This window comes from Oryzias latipes, chromosome 20 (assembly GCF_053564925.1).
Source record: "Oryzias latipes strain Hd-rR chromosome 20, Olatipes_Hd-rR_3.1".
In the NCBI taxonomy this organism is placed as follows: domain Eukaryota; kingdom Metazoa; phylum Chordata; class Actinopteri; order Beloniformes; family Adrianichthyidae; genus Oryzias; species Oryzias latipes.
In genome coordinates this window covers 4,666,330-4,689,448 of record NC_136256.1, presented here as the reverse complement: position 1 = coordinate 4,689,448, position 23,119 = coordinate 4,666,330, and the positions used below count along the sequence as shown (strand labels likewise).

General features: G+C 41.6%; 1 protein-coding gene across 9 annotated transcripts in view; it reads right to left on the bottom strand.

Annotated features, from left to right (window-relative positions):
- LOC101167997 (sodium channel protein type 5 subunit alpha) overlaps window positions 1-23,119 on the bottom strand; it is a 254,888-nt gene that overhangs the window by 77,067 nt on the left and 154,702 nt on the right. For all 9 annotated transcript variants that reach the window (XM_078938898.1, XM_078938896.1, XM_078938901.1 and 6 more), the window contains exons 18-22: window positions 22,164-22,325; window positions 21,880-22,074; window positions 2,905-3,045; window positions 2,710-2,830; window positions 274-470 (exon numbers count right to left, since the gene is read on the bottom strand). In XM_078938898.1, coding sequence (XP_078795024.1) covers window positions 274-470; window positions 2,710-2,830; window positions 2,905-3,045; window positions 21,880-22,074; window positions 22,164-22,325 — 816 coding nt within the window. The remainder of the gene's footprint in view (window positions 1-273; window positions 471-2,709; window positions 2,831-2,904; window positions 3,046-21,879; window positions 22,075-22,163; window positions 22,326-23,119) is intronic.

Sequence of the window (23,119 nt, the reverse complement as noted above, 5' to 3'; positions counted from 1 at the left end):
ACAGTGAAAGGTGAACTGTGATATAGCGAGGGAACACTGTGCTGCATTTGACAGCTTTGAAAATGTTTCTGGTTTCTACTGGATTTAAAATTTAACTAGAAAAACAAAACTCCAATTTAGCATTTTTAAAAACGTGTGCACACATAAATGCACGTGCACACTTACATGTGTTGGTCAACCAAGGAGTGAAAAACAGCTGAGTCACAGAAGCCTCAGAGCTCTTTTATGCCACACAGGTGTGTTTGTGAGTTTATGCATTTTTTTCCTCCATACCTCTTCCAGCTCCACCTCTCCTTCCTCGCCTTCACTCTGCACCTCCTCGCCCTCTCCTTCTTCCTCCTCCTCCTCCTCCTCTTCTTCAGGGAACTCGGTGTCTGACTCTCCGGGAGCGATGGGGACGCTGATGGTCAGGTCAGGGTTTGTCATGTAGCTGTCGTCTTCTGGAACTACGTACTTCTCCACATGACGACCTGTGAGGAATAGACAAAGAGGAACCGGAGACCTGAACTACAACTTTATTTCACATTTTTGAAAATGTTTTCAATTCAAGAATATTAGTTAAAATTTAAAAAATTTTAATTGTTTGGGGAAATAGTGAGACAAATAAGTAAAACAAACTTTTTTGAATGTTAAATAGTAAAAGTCTGCATTTACAGTGAAAGGAATTGTGTTTTTCATGGCATATAAAAAAAATGTTGTCGATTCGAATAATACATTGACTTGTATGACTTGTCACTCCAATATTGTTGTTTTATATGTTATAGTGCTTTAGAATGGAGCCCCAAATTGTTCATGATTAAAAAAATAAATATGACCTTGTGATTTTTCAAAATACCTTTGTTTTTATTTCACATTGCTGTTTTTCATAATGACTAATTTATTTCATGATGAACTTTTTCAGCAGAATGAGTCTGTCTGTCAATCAAACCAGATAAGGCGGAGACATTATTGTGATTTGCTACTCTTTTACTCAGACATAAGCATCAGAAACCAAACTACATTGATCGAATATGCTTTAGCAAAAGCGACGGCCCAATGCACACCCCTCAACACTAGGTGGGGGTATGCACCTCAACACATCGACAGTGTTGCCAGATTGGGCAGTTTTCTGCCCAATTGGGTGGTTTTGGTTCTATATTTGCGGGTAAAATGGCTTTGGGTGGGTATGCATAATTTGGACGGTTTTAGGGGTTGGTTCTGCGTTTTTTTCTTCTCAATAAAATATATTAGTGGGCCAAGTTAGGCTGGGTGGCTGTTAGTGGAGCTCCGTGAACGCACCAGGCAGAGACGCTTAATGACCCTGGGCTCTGTCATATATCCTGTTGTTGGGGATTTGCCTGCCCTGCCAAAGTGACTATTGGTAGTTTTTTTTAGGTATTTCAGCAACACACTTCCCCAGCAGACTGTGTAAAGCAGTGGTCTCCAACCTTTTCAGGGCCGTGGACCAGTTTAATGTCAGACAATATTTTCACGGACTGGCCCGAACGGGGCAGAATTTAAAAATTTTTAGCTTCTGGTATCGGAAAAACCTATTTTTAACATTAAAATACTACTACAACAAGAAATGTAGTTAAAAAAAATCTGAAAGCATTAGTAGTTTTCTTCAGACTTGACAACGAGCCAGAAGATTGTCACTGATCCCCTTCATAGTCTGGGTAAGACACAAATGTTCCTAGATATGGAGGCTGTCTGTTCACAGAGAGCTGTGTCCAAGCAGATAAACGGAAAGTCTAATGGAAGGACAAAATGTGTCCAGAGAAGATGCATGAGCAAAAGACACAACAGTGGGCTTTCGCAGATTATTAAAAGGACAAGATTCAACAACCTGCAGAGCTCCAGAAAGAGTGGAATGAGTTGGAACACACACACTCAGACGCTGACCCAGTTCCTCGGGTCAAGAAACCTCTGAGCCTGAACCAACGGAGGACACGTTTCAACTGGGCCAAGATGAAAAAGAAGGACTGGACTGTTAGCCAGTGGTCCAAGTTACTGTTTTCTGATGGAAGGAAAGTAAGCCTTTCATTTGGCAATCAAGGTCCAAGGATTGGGAGGAAGACTGGCGAGGAGCCAAACCCAAGCTGCTGGAGGTCCAGAGTGAAATCTCCAGTCAGTCTTGATTTGGGGTCGAATGTCTAGCACTGGTGTTGGTAAACTCTGCTGTCTGCAGTCCAAAATCACTGCAACAGTCTGGCAGAAAGTTCTACTATTCACAACATCATCGAGAGGTATTAACGTACAAATTCAAAGACACTATTTTTCCATAACTCTACGTTTGGAGAGCCAAATGCAGGGATAGGGAGATGACGGAGGAAGAATTTGGATTTGGCCAGCCACACACACACCAAAGAGACAGATTATAGAACCATCAATCAAAAACTGAAAGAGAAAGGGGGAGTGTCTGAAAAAACCCACACATGCACATGGAGAACATGCAAACTTCCCCATTTGGAATTGAACCAGGGCCTTTGTGCTGCGAGGTAAGAGTGCTAACCACTACACCACCATACAACCCATTCACATTTTTTCTAAAATACTGCTATCAAAGTCTTTTTATTTTAGCTGTTAGATCCAGAGAACTAAAAGTTTGTTTGGTCATATGATGGGATTGGATTTAGCTGTTTTAATCAGTGATCAATACAGTGTTGTTACTTCCTGTTCACTGACATATGGGTTACTTTTAGACATGTCCACAGTGAGTTTGTGTCTAACCGATCACTGCTCCGTTGACCTCTGTGTGGATGGTGCTTAGGCGTTTCAGCTTCATCATAGCTTTGGCCTCTTTCCGTTTCTGACGGCGGCGCTTCAGGTTCCCATTAAAGAAGTCCACCACCTGCAGGGCAGAACTCAGCGTCAGACATCATCAAGCTTTCTCTGTGTGTCACAAATCTGTCCATTGAGAGATACCTGTCTGCGCAACCAGGCCAGGCCTCTTGTGATCCTGTGGATGGCGATATGCAAGTTATTCATCTCGCCGTCGTCGTCAGGAGCAGACAAGTTGTCGGAGCTGAAACTGCTGAGGAGCAGAGCCAGGAAGAGGTTCAACAGCTGCAGACAGAAGACAAAGAAGCAGAGGACAGGGTCATGCATACACAGAACAAAAAGATTTGATTTTCAGTCTTCCTTTTCCTTTAATTTTGGAGTCGTATTCACTTGCAAACTTTTTAATCAGAAAAAAAAAACACCCCCTGAACAATTTAGTCATTTTCAAAAGTCTTCATGCCAACATTCTGTAGAAATTTCATTGGTCAAATGTGTGAAAATGGAAACAAGGAATGGTTTTGTTGGTTTGCACTTATTGATCAGCTGCTGCTGTGTTTGTTATCTCTGTGCTGGTCCATGTCGAGCACTCAGGTTCACTAGTCCAAATCCCTGATATCTGATTAGGTGCGAGTTTAAATCAAGCACCATTAGATCAATGAAGTTGATTGGTTAACATGGCAACATGTCAAGTTAGCTTGGCCAATGACCTTGCTGCCTTTTTAAAAATCAATACTGACATAGGGAAACAAAAACTGGAAACCAGGAACATGTATTTGACAAGTTTTCATTTAATTATCTTTTTTTGGCACCATGTTTTGGAGAAAACAGGAAAAAAAAAACATTGGAGCAAAGGCTTGAACACAAATATTAGTGAAGTCCTAAAGGTTTACCATTTAATTTGTTATAAAATTGGTCATTTAACTGATGATTTTGTCTATGAAAGACTTACGAAAGAGATGCATAAAGGGAAAATTTGGTTGGAGTCAACAGATAAAAAATGTTTTGGTTGCAATAGAATTCGGGTCAATATTTATTCATTGTCCCACAGACAGCTGAATCTGCCTCATTCTTAGATTTCTGCTTTCACACTCGGAATTGCACATAGAGGAGAGAGACATTAGTAGTGTAGTTCAGCTGTAAATGTAACTCATCTTTCGGCCTGTGTTACAGGCTACTGACAAGTTTCAAACGATGCGATAAGGGGGGAAAAATTCACCAGGATCCACAATTTATAATCTCTTGTGTTGGTTTGCTAGACCAGCTAAATATATTGTGTTAAAAAAATTCACAGCAAAAAGAGATTCTGCTATCTAATGTTTGGTGAAGTTCTAGCAGAATTATACTGGCTTTCTTCAGACCATAAGTGGCTACAAGAAGAGGTTGCTCATAGCATATACTTTGGTCCACATGGCTTCCGAGAAGTATGACTTGCTGAGAATCAAAATCTGAATGACCTTGCAGGAGGCCACTCAACACAGCTGGACCAGGGGAGTGATGTCAGGCCAGCTAGTGTTTGCTCAAGTAGAACAATGCTAACCTTCCACTTTCTGAGGAAAGGCATCTGATTGCACCCTATCAGATCAAAGAAAATGGACAGCAAGTAAACACCAGTTTTTTTTCTAGCAATGGGTTTAGCCGTGGTCGTGGAGTCCTGCCCTGCAGGCTCAGATCGTCGCTCAATCAGCTGAATGTACAGTTGGGTATTGATCCTTCTCTGCTGCTGCTGCTGATGCAACAGGTCGACCACATTTCAGGGAAACACCATGCTGAGAGTTATGTGTGCCATGCCTCACACCACAACTACTACAGCTTTTTTTCCCTTTGATTCTTATGTTTTAAGGGATTTCATTGTCTGCATGCTGTCTTGGTTACATTTTTATCACATTTTCTGCACTAATTTAATCACTCTTAGCCTCTCCAGGTTGTTTTACTTTGGTCATTTGACTTTTTATGCAAAATTTTCCTTCAGTTAATCATAAATTTGATGCTTTTTTTGTCATTTTACATTGAAATTGTCCAAAGTAAATACACCTTTTTGTTTGAGCTGCCTTATCTGCCACTGTCTTTATGTCAATTAGCTGTTATTAAAATAATAACTGTTAAATATTTTTTTATTTTTTCATGCCTCGTTCCTCAACCCCTTTCAACAGTTCGATTTGGCATTATCTTACCATTTCTAAGCAAATTAAAGCTCTTTTATTAAATTTTACCTGCCAGTGGACTGTAGAATTGTGTCCAGCGTAATTTATCGTTTTATATATATTCTTTAACCACTTTACCATTTTAATATTTTCTTTTTCATTGGACTCACTTCCTTACTCTTGGCTCACTCATCAGTTTACCTCTATTGTAGTTTTTTCTTAAAGTAACTTCAAATCTATGAAACGCGTTTGCCAATTTTATGCGTTTCCCTCTTTTTATCAGTGCCTTTACCTTTTTTGTAACAAAACTTAGCATTTTTAATCCTAATTGTTGGCTTCTGTCAAATACATCCCCCTTTTCTTTCATTACTCTTCAGCTGTTTTTTCCATATTTTATAAAGACACTTTTTAAATAAGATAAACTCACTAAACATTTCTTTATGGTTTCAGGGATTTTAAATCCTTAGGTATGGATCATCACATAAATGACTTTCAAGATGTTTTGTAAAAAACTGAGAAATAAAAGTTATTTTTAGGATGTTGTTGTTCTGAAGCTAAACATTAGCTACAATATTAACTTGTACTGGAAAAAGGGGATGTTTTAGGTAATAACAGGTTGTTAGGCATGACCTTAAACGTCTTTTTGAATGAAAACACAAACTGACAATCTTTCAAACGTACATTGTTCGGAAGAGTGTGAGTAACATTTGAATAACATCTGCATGCGTTTCAATGGGCTTCCACCTGAGCATGTCGTCACCTAGACAAAACTAACTAACTTTGTCACATTTGAATGGTATCTGTTTGGTTCCAGCAATACAAACAGGAATAAAGACCTGCTAAATAAGATGAAAAAAGTGCCACAAAAAACTCAATCAAGAACAAGTGATGATGATGAAGTGCAAGAATACAAATAAAAAACAAAACCGGCGGGCAACGTGGACGTGTTGCTAGTCTATGCATCAGATGCAAAATGGCTTCATGTTTATTAACTGCCTATGTGTGGCTGTGTGTGTAGTTGTGGATGTGTGGGTCAATTTCCAGAGCTTAGGACCACCTGATCCCAATTCTCTTGGTTTAACTTGTGAAGCGGATCATACCAATTAGCCCAGGGAAGTGGGCCAGCCGTCTGACACCATCTCTCCCTCTCACACACAAACCCACACACAGAAAAGCTGAAGCACAGCTGAGACACAGCTTGGCAGAATGGATGCCGCAGACTAAATGACACTGCACTTGTTTACATCGATTTATCAATTACAATCATTACTTTTTAACAATCAATAATAAAAAGAATTTTACTGCATTTATATATTTTAAAAGTAAGGTCAATTTCCCTTTTCTTATTCAATAAAGTAGACACATCAGTTCTGTTGGTGAGCAACATTCTGGTTCTGTATGTCTTGATGTCACAGGAAGGAAAAAAAAAACATCCAAACAGAATTTAGAACAACAGATGCAATCTGAGATGAGCAATGAGACTAAGCAATAAGGTGCAAACAATGATTTTACAAAGAAAAATGACAAATCAAGGTAAGGGTCTTTAAGATCTTCTCAGGTGTTACATCATAGGAAGTCTACAACTACTTTGTTGATGCCAAATTCTGACTCTACCATCCAAATGTGGCAGCAGAAGTGGAGACTCATCAGACCAGAAAACATTTTTCCAATCTTCTACTGTCCAGTTTTGGTGAGTCTGTGTGAGTTCTAGCCTCAGTTTCTTGTTCTTTTAGCTTACTGGAATGACACCTAGTGTGGTCTTCTACTGCTGTAGCCCATCTGCCTCGAGGTTAGTGGCCGTTCTAACACCTGGATATGTTGATTTGTGAACCATTCCATTGGACATTTTGCTTCATGTTTTGGATCATTGTCTTGTTGGAAGATAAATCTCCGTCCCAGTCTCAGGTCTTTTGCAGACTCCATCAGGTTTTCTTCCAGAATGGTCCTGTGTTTGGCTTCATCCATCTTCCCATCAATTCTAACCATCTTCCCTGTCCCTGCTGAAGAAAATCAGGCCCAAACCATGATGCTGCCACCACCATGTTTTACAGTGAGGATGGTGTGTTCAGGGTGATGAGCTGTGTTTCTTTTATGCCAAACATAACGTTTTGCATTGTTGCCAAAAAGTTGGATTTTATCCAGGTAATCAGCAGCAAATAAGGCAGGGATTCTTGAAAACCAGCAGGACACTGGTCCTCGAGGCCTGGATTTGGGGATCCATGGTTTACACGGACGGCCGGGTTTTTGTAGATTTACAGTGGTCTGATCCTCCTTCCATTTTAATATTATCACTTGCACAGCGCTCCTTGGGATGTTTAAAGGTTGGGAAAATCTTTTGTATTCAAATCTGGCTTTAAACTTCTCCTCAACAGTATCTCGTACCTGCATGGTGTGTTCCTTGTTCGTCATGATGCTCTCTGCACTTTGAACGGACCTCTGAGACTATCACAGAGCAGGTGCATTTATACAGAGACTTTTTTACATCCAGTCGGATTCTGTTTGTTATCATTAGTCATTTGGGTCAACATTGGATCATTCAGAGATCCTCACTGAACATCTGGAGAAAGTTTGCTGCACTGAAAATAAAGGGGTTGAATAATTTTGCACGCCCAATTTTTCAGTTTTTTATTTGTTAAACAAGTTTGAAATGTCCAATAAATTTTGTTCCACGTCGTGATTGTGTCCCACTTGTTCTTGATTCTTCAAAAAAAATTACAGTTTTATATTTTTATGTTTGAAGCCTAAAATGTGACAAAAGGTTAAAAAGTGAAGGAGGCCGAATACTTTTGCAAAGCACTGTACCAAGTTAATGTTTCCAATATTTCATGTAGAACTTCAGTAGGTTTTCACAACCACTGTATCTGCTGAGTCTTCAAATCCTTTATACAGAGCTGTTCTTTGGTTACCGCGGCGATCCGTTTCAAATCATTGCCATGCTGGAAGATTCACTGAAATTTCTGCAAAAAATCTCACCATACATGGCCCCATTGATCCCTCTTTTATTTTTATTTATTTGTTTATTTTCAAAAAGATCAGTCGTCCTGTCTTCTTCGCAGAAAAGCAGCCCCAAAAGCATGATGCTTCCACCCCCATGCTTCACAGTGGGTCTGGTGTTCTTGGGATGCTTCCTCCTCCAAACACGAAGAGTGGCATGTCTCCCAAAGAGTTCCATTTTGGTCTGACCACATATCATTCTCTCAGTCGTTCTCCGGATCATACAGAAGGTCTCTGGAGAACGTTTTTGTTTTTACAGTTCCCAGAGCAGACAATCCCAGCAGGCTTTGTTCTGCTATCTTAATGAGGAAGAGTGTGGCAAGTCATCTCCTAATGATGATGTTAAGCTTTTCAAACACAACAAAAAAGTTTCCTCTCGAAGTTTGCAGTCCTTCCTCTTCCTGCTGCCCTCGCCTAAGTTTGAACTTTAAAATTGGATGGATGGATGGATGTACTGTTCAACATCATCCAGCCTTGGAGGAACTTGTTTATCATTTTTCTTTGATGTGTTTTTTATAGTTTATCATGTCAAATATCACAGCATGCTGTTTAGGAATCTTGTTAAAGCCTGAGTCCATGGTGCCATTACTGTCTGCAGACAAAAAAGGGTCAAATCTGCTTTGGGCACGCAGGTGGCCTGTATGAAATATCAAGGTCATAGACCGCTCTGTGAACCTATAGAGTGCGCAATGGGCATGCTGCGAGCGACAGGTTGTAGTAAACACTTACATACACAACACATACAATACGCAAGGACAAGTAAGGATGAAGTAAGTGAGAAGCAGGTGTGTCCTATGGATTTTTCAATTCCAAATCCTGTGAACTGTACAATAGGCTCCTGAGTGCTGTTCACATGATAAGTGTGTGCTCCTTGTGTGCAGCCTGATTGTTAGAAATGAGGAAAATAGACAATTAGGGCATAGTTTGGGTGGGCATTCTATGAGCGTTTACATACCACATGTACGCCCTGTGCGCACAGCATTTGCATGCGGTCAGTAATGGGCCAGTATTTGCATCTTACTAATGACTAGAGTGTGGCATGAGGGTACTTTACTACATTGTCACCTGTACGTCACAAGTACGTGTAAATCACATTATCTTTATACAAGCCCCAGTGAATTTCCGAGAATAACGCTTAAAATCCTCTGAAGAAAAGCTACAAGATTTTCTGATCTATTAGACTCGTCTTCTGCTCTAATTAAGGTTGTCTTCAGTGGTGTTTTTTGTTTTAGTTAAAAAATCTCTCTGTTGTTCACAGTCTGGGTACATGTCTTCATCTAACACTCTACTCGAAATGTTAGTCACCCATGTTTGATCCAATTCTTGAAACCTACATTAAACCACATTGGATCCACACTGTAATCCTGCTGAGTTGTTTTTTTTAATCCCCTCTTCTAACCAGTTTATCATCTCAGTGCCGGTTCAGATCACTGACCGCATAGCTGTTGATAGCCTGAAACTTGTCCTTTCTATTAAGAGGATTACTCTAAAGCTTCCTGACCTTCTGAACGTGTCTATCCTGCTGTCCTGACTCTTTTTTCATGGCGTCCATTTGCTGGTGCACCACAACGCTGCTTGTTACTGTCATCTATGTCAATGCAACCATTCACTTCTGACAGTTTATTCCCTTCAGTTCTTACAATCTTTCCTCCTACAATTCAGGAATCTCTTTTTAACCTGAATGTCACCTCGATGTCTACATTTGGAGCTTTTAGGTAGACGAGGACAGACCTGAAAGCAGCTACCTTCCTGCCAACAGAAAAGAGAGCATGTTTGTACAGAGACACACACAAAGGCGGGAGATGCTAGTGATGAATGAGCACTAAGATAATCTGCTTTCTGTGTTTCTCCAAGTCACAACAAACCCCAGTGAGCAAAGCCCCCTGGGAAAGTGGTTTGCAACGTGAGAGATGTAGAGCAAGAGACCCAGTAAATCACTGGAGGGATGAGAGAAAGAGGAGGAGCATAGCAGAGGAGGAGAGGTGTCTAGACAAGAGCAGAGGAGGAAGTTATCCATTAGCCTGTTTGCCTACAAAATGTGGAGCAGAGAAGTAGAAGAAAGTTTATCCCACTTTGGTGAAGAGAAACATCTGGCTGAACTGGGACATTGGTAGTGGTGCAGATCAGGTTATTATCTTCATGGATGATGGACACGCCCATTTATGGAGACATAAATTAGCCCCCAAAAATAAAAGAGAGCTACTGACAAGGGCTCAAACACAAGACTGAGCAACATATATAATTATTCAGATTAAAACAATTCATAGAAAAATATGTTATTTTCTTTGATTCTTATAATTCTTCTTATATCAGGAGCTTTTTAAAAATAAGTTTATGGACCTAAAATAAAGAATCCGAGGTGTTCTAGCATTAATGAAGCTACCACTTCTATAACAAAAGCAGACCTCAGCTTCAAAAGCTCCAAAAAGGAAAATGTAAATAACTGCAGCAGTCCCTAACAGCATATAAGTCTTGATAATCACTGAAAAAAGATCTAAGAAAAAACTGCAGACTGTCTGTATAAAATGCAGACACTTTTGTTTTACTGAGGTGTCTTCTCGTCTGAACTCATCTGTTAGTCAGAGCTGAGGCACCGAGGTTTCCTGTGAGCAGGAAGAACTTAAATGTGCTGCCAAGTCTATCTACAAACCTCTTTGAGCCATCCATCCATCCATCCACCTCTTCTTCCATCCATCCATCCATCCATCCATCCATCCATCCATCCATCCATCCATCCATCCATCCATCCATCCATCCACCTCTTCTTCCATCCATCCATCCATCCATCCATCCATCCATCCATCCATCCATCCATCCACCTCTTCTTCCATCCATCCATCCACCTCTTCTTCCATCCATCCATCCATCCCTTCATCCATTCATCCTCAACTTCCTCTGGAGGGATTCTCTGGTTCCGCTGAATGTTCTGGCTTTGCCATGGAGCCTTTTGCCCACCTGTAATGCCTCACTAAAAAGCATCCAACTGACTCCTCTCTATTTGGAATAGTAGCAGCTCTACTCTGAGTTCCTGCTGCATCACTAAGCTTCACCTCCCATCTCTAAAGGAGACCCCAACATGTTTTTCTATCTTGTGGGATTTTCCGCAACAGTTCAACAGATAAAAACATGTTATTCAAGCTGGTAACGTGACCTGAATTATTTGAACAAAAACTGCTTAAGTGTGCCTTTGTCTGCAGCAGATGTTTCTTTCATTGCAAATAATTAATCAGTCCGTCTGCCCAAACTGCTGATTTGTGCTTTTTAAGAAAGTCATGATGAGTAGTTTTGATGATTACGGTTAACAAATATCCATGTGTGATGAGAGCAGAAGGTGAGAGGGGCTAAAGAAAAGCAAGGATGAGGACCGTGGAGACAGGTGCGCTGCAGCAGAAGTGCCGACTCAGGGAAACACATTCAGCCGCTCGTTTGTCAAACAGCGAAACAGCAGCCTGAACATCTGCTCACCTGTGTCCGTGCAGCTGCACACACATGACGCGCTCGTGATGGGGGTGAACATGAGGCGGGGGAGACAAGACTTTAAAGGTGGGGACAGATAACAAAGGATGAAGATCACAGCCACAGCTGAAAGCAGGAGATGTTTGATGAAATATCACCTGGGAGAGCTCCTGCTTGAAGGTCACACACTTCTGTGTTTCACTGCCTCAGCCGCACACACATCGACACACTGTGTTAGTCAGATGAGAGGTTTTTCTTCTGTGAAGCAGGATGCTCCTCACTCGCTGTGAGTTTGTTCCATAGTGGCTTTAACATCATTGCATGAAGCTTTTTTCGGGTTCTTCTGACCGCAGTAGAGTCTTTTCCCTCACTCTATCCATGCTATAAACGAGTCCATTATCCATAGGGTCACTGCACGCACTGTTAACATTAAAGTAACCGTGTCTGGCAACCAAACTGAACTTATGAGATTTTTTTGAAGCACTTAAACCACAGTCTAATTAGGTTTTCCCTGGTTGTGCAGACACACACCTCATATTGACTGGACATCTGGACGTGTGTTATCCTGGAGTCCCTTTTGTCTGTTGAACTGCTTATCTTTTGCCACTGTTTGTTCTTCAGTTAAAACTCCCTCTCCTGAATCTGTGGATTTCAGCAATGTCCCTCCTGCATATCATGACCTTGGTGCTGTATTCAGCAAAGTGTTGGCTAAGTCTCTACCTCCTCACCATCCCTATGACTATGCCATAGACCTCCTACAGGGACACAACCCCCTAACGGCCACATCTACCCTCCATCTCGTCCTGAGCAGGAGGCTATGGCTTTCAGGAGAGTCTTCAGGCTGGCATCATCCGTCCCTCTTTATCTCCTGCCGGGGCATAATTCTTCATTGTGGGCAAACGGGATGGAGTTTTGCGGCCTTGCATAGACTACAGGGTTTAAATAATATCACTGCCTGGAACACTTATCCTTTACCTCTCTTGCAGACTGCCTTTGATCAATTAAAGGGGGCCCAGATCTTCACCAAATTATACCTCTGGAGTGCTTACCATCTGGTCTGTATATGGGAAGGGGATGAGTGGAAGACTGCCTTTAACACCCCTAGTGGTCATTTTGAGTGCTTGGTTATGCCTTTTAGGCTCACCAATGCTCCTGATGTATTTCAATCCCTGATAAATGATGTGCTTAAGGACATGATTTATAGGTTTGTGTCTGTATATCTGGATGATATTTTGATTTTCTCTCCAGATTAGAGCCCTGCGCGGGACCATTTTCTTCATCCCGCTCCCGCCCGCGCCCGCTGAATTTCTGACCTATCCCGCCCGCTCCCGCAACGTATGCGTTACACTCCCGCCCGCACCCGCAATATGTATGTCCACTCCCGCCCGCACCCGGAAAACTCATAGAATTTAGTCCCGCACAGTAATAGAGATGCATTGATTTGTATCGTCTCCCATCCCGCAGGAAAAAAACACGTATTTGTATTGATATTATTAAAGAGATTCATGTCCCTCCTCCAGCCTCATCTTTTCATGCATTCCTCTTTTGTGTAAGGTGCAACTTAATTATTAAATATATTTTCCTAAATCCTGTTCGGTTAAAAGTGTGCGTGTGTGCGCACGCAGACAGACGGCCTGAAGCGCGCTCTTAGTAAGAGGCGGGGCGTTGCACACCCCCAACAACAGGTTAGATGACAGAGGCCATTGGGCGTCTCTACCTGCTGCCTTCACGGAGCTTCAGTACATAAGAATCCAACAGCCGCACAGCCTAACGTAGTCCGCTAATATATATTCATGAGATATTCATGGCAGCACTGATCCCGCAGATTTTTTTTTTGCCGCCCGCTCCCGCCCGCAGCACAATTCAAACCACCCAATCCCGCGAGATTTGGGTTGTCAATTTTTTGGGACCCAATCCCAATGCAGCCCTCTACTCCAGATCTCGAGACCCATGTGCAGCACGCCATAACTGTTCTGCAGCGTCTCCTTGAAATTGGGAGTTGTGTCTCAGACTACATGGGCTTGAATTGTGGTGTGCCCCAGGGATCGATCCTGGGACCCCTTCTGTTCAACCTCTACATGCTGCCACTAGGGCAGTTAATACGCAGTAATAACATATCTTATCACAACTATGCAGATGATACTCAGATCTATTTGTCACTGACAACAGGTGAATATGGGCCGGTGGATTCTCTCAACCACTGCCTCCAACAGATCAGCGCGTGGATGCAGAACAACTTTCTCCAGCTAAACTCAGACAAGACCGAAGTTATTGTTTTTGGCCCACAGAAACAAAGAGAAATTGTCAGTGGCTACCTTCATTCTCTGTCTCTTAAACCCTCAAATCAAGTCAGAAATCTAGGGGTAATCATGGACTCTGACCTGAACTTTAACAGCCATATCAAGTCAGTAACATCAGCGGCATTTTACCACCTGAAAAACATTGCCAAAATCAAAAACATAATCTCAAAGCGAGACCTGGAGATACTTATTCATGCATTTGTCTCCAGTAGGTTAGACTACTGTAACGGCCTGCTCACCGGCCTGTCCAAACGAGCTGTAAAACAGCTTCAGTACATCCAGAATGCTGCTGCTCGAGTCCTGACCAGAACCAGGAAGTATGATCACATTAGTCCTGTGCTCAGGTCTTTGCACTGGCTCCCTGTACCTCAAAGAATAGACTTCAAAGCAGCTCTGCTTGTGTACAAGTCTCTCCATGGCCACGCACCAAAGTACATCTCTGACATGTTAGTGCCATATGAACCATCTCGTACTCTGAGGACCTCAGGGACCGGCCTCCTGTTGATTCCCAGAGTCAGAACTAAACAAGGGGAATCAGCGTTTCAATATTCTGCAGCTAAAATCTGGAACAGCCTCCCTGAAGTCGTAAGACAGGCCTCTTCTGTGTTCATGTTCAAATCTAGACTTAAAACATTTCTGTACAGCCGTGTATGTAACTGAAAGGTCCTATCTGTACCTTTCTTTCCTTCCTTTCTTTTTAAATCTTTTTTTTTCTTCCTTTTCTTTTAAAGTAAATTTTATGTTGATTATTTCTATGATGTATTGTGATTTTAATGCATTTTTCTGTTTTGTGAAGCACCTTGAATTACTTTGTGTACGAATTGTGCTATACAAATAAACTTGCCTTGCCTTGCCTTGCCTTGAGAATCAGCTGTTTTGCAAAGCTGAGAAGTGTGAAGAGGTTCAAACGACATCTGGAGACTACCCTACGGGTTATGTGTGCCAAAAACCCCATGTACTTGATCATCTCAACTACCCGCAGGCGTCCCTACCAAAATATTAAGATCGGAGAACTTTCTAGCAAAAAGGCTGAGTACAAAAGGTCATAGTGAACACTTAACACGCAAGGGTAAGTGAGGGTAAAGTAGACTGAGACAAAGGCACGTCGTACAGATCTTTCCTTTTTCACAACCCCCAAGAAAACTGCACAAAGGACCCATTAGTGCTGTTCAAGTGATAGGTGCACGTTCCTTGGATGCCCATTATGTGCTCTATGCTTGCAGCCAGACTGTTAGAAATTAGGAAATTAGACAATCAGAGTGTAGTTTGAGTGAATGTCCTACCGGCAACTAAGTATCATGTGCACAGCCCATGTGTGCATTATTTGCACACGATCATTAAGGTCCCACTGCTCAAACCTTAATAATGACTAGAGTGCGGTGTAAGGACACTGTAAAACAGAATTATATGTAATCCCATAGAATTACCAATCATAAGTGCATGTAACTTACATTATCCTTTCAAATACTTCACGATACACTTACCACACGCACGACAATGGTACGTTCCATTTTCATGACGTCTCTTAAGGTGGCTGCACAAGACTCAAGGGAACTGCAAGACACTGTGCTCCCCTGAAGATCGCCTACAACCCTTTACGGGTCCAAACAACCCAAAAACCCAGAGCACCAGTACAGGTCAACCCCCCGTACACATGCATTTGACAAAGCATAAGCTCAGCATGTTTTTTTTTACTGTGGGAAGAAACCAGAGAAAACACTCACATACAAGAGGAGAACATGCCAACTCCACACAGAAAAAACCCAACTGGGATTTGAACTTCTTGGTGTGGGGCAAGAGAGTTAACCACTGCTCCACTGTACCACTCTGTCTCTGGAATACTGAGAGCAAAAGAAGCAAAACATTGTTTTCTGCAGTAAACATGGATAAGAGTTAACTGAACCGATTTTGTTGATGTAACAAAGCCAGCCTTCGTCTTTCAGATTTATTGATAGAGTTGGGCCTTTTTTTTTTTTTGCTTGTGTTGATCTTTTCCATCCAATATCACAAAATAAACAAGTCTAATGATTTGACTAACACAGTGCCGTTTATTTCTTGCTCAAACCTTTGAAAACGACCTAATTCTATGCATAACTTTTTTTCTTCCCAGTCTGGGGTTTTAAAAACAGAATAGTTCTCAAAACATTGGAGAAAACTTCAGATTTGGGTTGGGCGATGTCCCTTAAATTGGCAGTTGACGATGTTTGCAGCAAATCATCGGGATGGACGATGATATCGTCGGGGGGGGGCTATTTTTAATTTTTCGTTTTCATATAATTATTATTCGTTATTTTACTTTATTACTTTGTTTACTTTATTTCCCAACTAATGACTCATCCGTGATGATGCAGTATAAACTGAGGGAATTGACTTTAACAAAAATAAATAAATAAACAAAATAGAAAAGAAGTAGTCCGCTCTTGCATTTGACTTGTCAGGTGGACCGAGCGACCGTGTCTCTGAGTCTGAGCAGAACAGACGGACTTACAGCTTTGTGTTTGAGGGGAAGGGAGGATGCTTTGTTATGTGTGCGCTATGTGTGGGAGACTTCAGACTGTCACTGTGATATGTCCCGCAGCTCTAGGTGAACGAGCTACCGAACTCAGGAGATTCGGTTCTTCCGGTAAAAGTGTGTGTCCGGGCAGAACTCGGACCGTCAGCTCACACAGCGGCTATGGGGCGGTGTGTAGCAGAAATGTCGCTCAGTCCTTAGAAACCGTTCAAACAATCACGTGTATTTGTGTTTACAGTCGTGTCCCGACAAAATAAAGGCTGATGTTATTCTCACATATTTACGTTCAACCAAGCTGAAGATAACAGCATTTCCCGCATGGATTTTATGTTCATCAAACTTAGGCTAAATGTTGTTAGCGCGGGTTAGCCTCTCTAGCCCCGCCTTCTTCCGGTTCCGTTCTTCAGCAGGAAAAGCACTGACCACACGGATTAAAATGATGAGCGAATAAGCACTTCATAATAACCGTAACATTAATAAAAGCACGTTTAGAAGATAATCTAGTATATTACGGAGCTGCCAGATCTCTATGTATGTAGCCTCTCAGAGAAACTCATTTCCCCTTCCGGTATTTCAAACAGTACTGTGCATGTGCGAATGATTTATTCCGACCGAAAGTGTGACCCATGTGAACGTTTGTTATAATCGGAAAACGTTTTTCTGGGCTCATGCACACGGTTGGATTCTAATCCGACCATTGAGCCGATCATGATATTTCGCACATGTGACCGCGGCTTATGGTGTCGACTCGCAGCGTGGCGGGGGCGTGGCATCACGACGGTGTCTCTCCATCGTGAGGTCAGTCACCCATCACGATGGACGATGGTATCGTCCATCGGCACAACCCTACTTCAGATGTTTGAAGAGTTTAATACTGTAAAACCTCCTCTCACAGGATGATGTCACACAGTTAAATAATGACTGTGGTGATCAATTCCAACACACATTTTCTACAAATAGAGAAGTGAAAAAGGTGAATGGTTTCCATCTAAAATTTTGCCAAACTTGTGGTTTGCCTTTAAGTTGCTCCAGAGCGAAAACGGTTTTCTGACTCGCCTGTGTTTGCTTAAAACTTGAATTTGAATTCAAATTTGACACAACAGCCCTGCACCCTCTGCCTTTGTGAGCTGCTTCAGCAGGGAAACTAATCGATTCTGTCATCGGTGGACCGTCTTTGCTGGCTGGAACAGCCAGTGGGTGTGTCAATGCATGAAGCCTTATTTCATTTCAGTTTTTAGTTTTCCTCTTCCAGTCTTCATGTCTTCTGCCCTCCTTCTGCTTCATCTTATCCCACATTTTCTTTCTCATTTGTTTGCTTCTTTCATCCCCCATATTCATCCCCTTTTGTTCCAACTTCCTTTTCTGTTCCTCCTTCCTTTCTTCCTCCAGGCCCTCTGCTCCCCTTTTGTGTGTTTCGTCCTCTCTGTATTTATTTCCTAATTTCTGAATGCATTCATGCACAAATGCCTTCACATGCACATGAGCTGAGGTGAGCACAATCAGGCCATTTCAGAAGGGATAAATCACATGAATGGGAAAGGTTCGGTCATCACGACACACATGCGCGCAAATGCGTGCGCACACACGTGCTCAGGCATATTTAGAGAGTCGGGTCAGCGTACCCCTCTGCAGCAGGAGATACAATTCCTGCCAGTGACAGGAGAAGAATAAGAGGCTGTTGACTGCAGCGTGTGTGTTTGTGAGGCTGCGAGCTGTCAGGCATATCAACCTCGTTATTAAATATCCATGAGACCATTAAGCTAAATAGATGAGGGACTCTGTTATTGCTGCACACACACTTCATGATCAACTGACTGGTGAATATGAAAAACACACACACCCCTGTGTATTATTAACAATAACAATGAAAAAGAGGAGGAAGGCGAGAGGATGAAGGAGCAAAAAACAGAGGGGAGAAAGAAAATTTCCGTTTTAATTATGTTTGTTCGGTAATCTCATGTAAAACTTCCTAATTAATTTAAAGAATATTGATTAATTTTATAGTCAATATAGGTTCCTTTTGAATGATCTGATTGACTGACCTAAAATGGATCCAGAACATCTTTATCAAGTAAACTAGAATGAATGTCAAATTCATTCACATGTTAGTTTTACTAAAGTTCAGCCCACTGTTTCTTTTCCACATCCAAATATTCCAAAGGGAACATTCTTAGAATATTCTAGCACACTGTGTGGTCACATGACTTTGATAAATTCAAAGTGTTGCCACATTTTGAATTCCACACGGCATTCAATGGTAGGGCGGTCGACCCCCAATTAGAAGATTGTGGGTTCGATTCCCGCCTTGCCCGCCCATCTGTTGAAGTGTCCTTGGGCAAGACAGTGAACCCCAACTTGCCTCTGGTGGAAGGTTGGCGCCAGTTCGGCAGTGGAGCCGCCACCAGTGTGTGATTGTGAGTGTCAATGAGTGAATGGGTTTGTGACTGTAAAGCCCTTTGGTTCTTCAAAGACGGTAGAAAAGTGCTACATCAGTATAAGCCATTTAGCATTTACATTGGACTGAAGGGACGACTGATCCTTTCTGCTGTTATCCTGTGTGCTGTCCGCTGTGATGCACTTGATCGTTTATACGTTATGGTAAAATAAACTTACCATGCCTTAATGCAAATCATATTTTCCAATATCGATATAATCACTTTATTTTATTTAGAAAAAATTTTATATCGATCTGTCTGATCGTAGAAATAAAAATTGATTAATCGATTAAGTCGGTTAATTATTACCTTTACCTAAAATAAAAAAAATAGTGATAACATCTCTATTGAAAGGTCGCTATGGAGACTTAGGAGTCAGAGGATTTTAAGAACTAGTATATTACCTCCTTTATGTAGTACTGTTTCTCCTCCTGCTAAAGTACCCCCCCCTTCCAAATAGCATGGGGGGGGGGGGTACTTCTCCCATATGAACATGGGAGATTTTTTTCCTCTGTGAGTCACTGAACTAAACCAAATCCAACAGAGACTGCCATGCTCGCCAAATTTTCTGTTGAGTCATTTTTCTGCAGGAACCTTGCAAAGACGGCCCTCCTTCAGCTAGAAAACGATTCCTTAAATTCACAAATCATTTGTCTGATCTACAATACATAAAGGAAAGGCCTGCCACAAACTGAACAACCTCTTGACAAAAGCAAAAGCGTGCATTATTTATTTTTCTTTATCATTCCAAAACAGGCTAATTTCCAGATCCAATCAAAATAGCTAAAGTCCTACCCTTTGTACAAAACCAGGAACAAGCATCACTTAAAAACTACAGGCCAGTTTCTTTGTTGCCACAGTTCTCCAAAATTTTGGAAAAACTCTTTAAATCTATTTCTTAATGATTTTATTGAAAAACATAACATACTCTATGATGGCCAATCAGAGAGTATATGTCAGAACAAATCGGTCACCATCCCTGGCCTTATTATTATCATTGAAAACATCACAACTGCAACTTAGACAAAGTGTACTCTGCAGAGTAGAGAGAGGAACCATGTTGGAAAAATGAAACAGTTAGAAAACCATCTGTAACCAGCAAGGAAATACATACAAAAAGCAGCTGACTGTATTCACAAGTGCCTGCTCTCCATCAATGCATTTTCCTAACTGATATTCAATTTCTGGACTGAGACTTTTTTTAAACATAAAAAATAAGACATTTCCTTCTTTCATGAGTCTCAGGTCACTGCATTCACGGTAAACTGAACATTAACAGGGTTCAGGTGAAAATAAATCAGGTTCTTGTTTCATGCTGATCAAGTTTGCTTGTTTAGTCTGTTCCAGAGAGGGATTTAGTACCTATATAACAGCTCCCTTTAAATTCTCAACCTAAAGTCCTGGAATCAGTTTTTAACAGCAGTCAAATTAAAAATATCAATGTATTACAATGTAGCCAAATCCCAATAAATTCTTTTCAACCCCCTTTATCTCCAGTCTTTATATTATTTTAACTACTATAACTCTTCAACTGTTAACATATTAAAGTATTTCCATCAGATTCTGAAGTGGGGGAAAGCAGCCTTGCACTGATGTGCAACACTTGACTGAAATGTTTACGCATCCAACGAAGATCAGCTGATTCTGTCACAGAGAAAAGCTGTAATGCAACACATTACGTTAATAATGTGTTCCATATCGGTGAAAAAACGCTTTTCTCTGCATCAGAATCAGCTGATTCACAGTAATTGCATGAATGATTGAAGAGTTAACAGCTTGCCAAAGACTGTGTGTTATGAAGGCATCAGATTTGTTAAAAGGTTAAAGACTTCAGAATGGTAAATGGTAAATAGCGTATACTTGTATAGCGCCTTTCTTTCTACAAGGACAAAGCGCTTTACAGTCACAGTCCCATTCACCCAGTCACACACACATTCACACACACATTCACACACACATTCATACACTGGTGGCGGCTCCGCTGCCAAACACAGGCGCCCGCCTACCACCAGAGGCAAGGTGGGGTTCAGTGTCTTGCCCAAGGACACTTTGACTCTTGGGCGTGCAAGGCGGGAATCGAACCTGCAACCTTACGATCATGGGACAACCGCCCTATCGCTGCACCACGGCCGCCAATCCAATTTACACCTAAGGTTCAGGCCTGATCTGATTCCCTATTGATGAATGACAACAAGAATAGTTTGTGGGCTGGAGCCCCATGGTGGAGTGGTTAGTACTCTCATCTCACAGGCCCTAGTTTGAATCCAGCTAGGACCTTTCTGTGTGGAATTTGCATTATGGTTTTCTTTGGCTTTCCCTGACCCTCCAAAAACATTCTTCATATGTTGAATTATTATTCAAAATTATGCCTAGGTGTGTCTGTGAGTGTGGCCCTGCCACAGATACCTGTCCAGGGTATACCCTGGCTTCTTCTAATAGTAGCTGGGGTAGACTCCAGCAACCCAGTGACCCCAAAAGGAATTCAGTGGGTTTAGAAGATGGATGGCGTGCAGGCACAAAGTAACGTCGGTTCACAAAGCTAAACTTTCACTTTATTTTTAGCTCTTTTGTAGAGCACATGGCTGTTTACAGTCTTCTTTTGGTTGTAGTTCCAGCCATTTTGACTGATAATACCAGACTCTAAAGTCCACGTAATCGACCTGCGCTGTTAGGGCAGCCTTCCCCATTAGGGCAGCCAGAGAGCAGGGCACATAAATGTTTAAGCATAACCTTGACCAGAGCTAGCCCATCCCTGGCCCCCGGAGAGCCACCACCTTTCCTGTTTCACTGCTCTCCCTGCACTTCTTTCTGCTGATTAGCTGATTCGGTTGTTTCCATGTTCTGATTGACTGAACACACCTGATCCAGGTAATCAGCCGGAAAAGGTTCACGGAGAGCTGGGAAACAGGCAGGTTGGTGGACCTGGAAGCCGGGGGTTGGGCAGCCCTGGTCTGGACCAATCACATTGACCAAAAAACAAGGTGAAAATCCTTGAGTGCAGTTGAGAAGTTGTCAATGCTCCATGAGTTGTGATGATTGCTTTGGCTTTGTGTGGCTCAACGTGAACAACAATGTGAAGATACTGATAAACTCATCAGCACATTTTCAGAGCAAAAAAACAACAACAAAAAAGGTTGTGGATATTTCAATCAGCGGGGAACATATAACCAAAGTAAATCAAACAAACCCCACAGAGATGAAGGCTTTCCCTCAAACTCAACGTGACCCATCTCCGCACAATGGTTCATGTAGAGGGGAAAGAATATGAAGATTTAACTCACCACCAGGTTTCCAATGACCATGACCAACATGAAGACGAGGATACAAAGTGGCTGCCCCGCCACCTCCATGCAGTCCCACATGGTCTCAATCCACTCGCCGCACAGCACCCTGAAGACGATGAGGAAGGAATGGAAAAAGTCCTTCATGTGCCAGCGAGGAAGACTGCAGTCCTTCGAGATCTTACAGACACAGTCCTGAATCAACGCAGAGACCAGCGCCAGAGTTAACTTTTCGTCAACAGACCATAGAACCGTCAGACCTTCTGTTACATGAGGAACATCACCTGGTAGTTTTTTCCAAACAGCTGCATGCCCACCACGGCAAAAATAAAGACAATGATGGCGAGGACGAGCGTCAGGTTACCGAGAGCACCTATAGAGTTCCCGATGATTTTGATTAGGGTGTTGAGAGTTGGCCATGAACGTGCCAGCTTGAAGACACGCAACTGTGGAGAAGAAAAACGGAGTTAAAGATATATACAATATACAGCATATACACTGTAACTGCGGCCAAACAATGTCTTTGGACCCAAGGTTTGATGGAGTTAGGACAAAAAAAATAAAACATCAACAGCATAGTGGTGGAGGGACAATGATGTCAGCTTTTTAATTAACAGCACATCTGGAACTCACTGAGTCTGCATGTATTCTTTATATCAAATGAAGAAAGTATAAAATAATATAGATCTAATATAGTATAAAAAATAGTAGAAGCCTAAAATAAATTTAGTTAAATAAAAAAACCAAAACGCATCCATGAATTTGTTTTAATGCTTAATTAGCAGAGAGTGTAAGGGTGTAATCAGGCTGAAAAAATCCCTTGTTCCAGATCAAGTCCACCTAATTTGATCCGGATCGAGTTCCAAACCTTGCGTTTGTTCTGTTTCAGACTGGGATCAATGGGACCATCCTGTTACAGACTAAAGCTTGTCATTCTGTTCCTGTTGATGTCTGAGGACCAGACGACAGTGACGTTGCACAGATTTACGCAGATCAATAAGCAAAAATAAATTATTCATTCATTTATTCTACAAATATGTTTATATATTTGTTTTTTGTGTAGCAATAAACATAATTGAACAAATATGAATAAATAAAAACAAGATTTAAAAGATTAAATAAAAATAGATTTTTATCAAGAAAGCCCACATAAAATCAGTCATGATCCTTTTTTAAATTGCTCCGTCCAAACATTTTTAAATTATATTGCTGTGATTATATTGTGTTATATTGCTTTAAA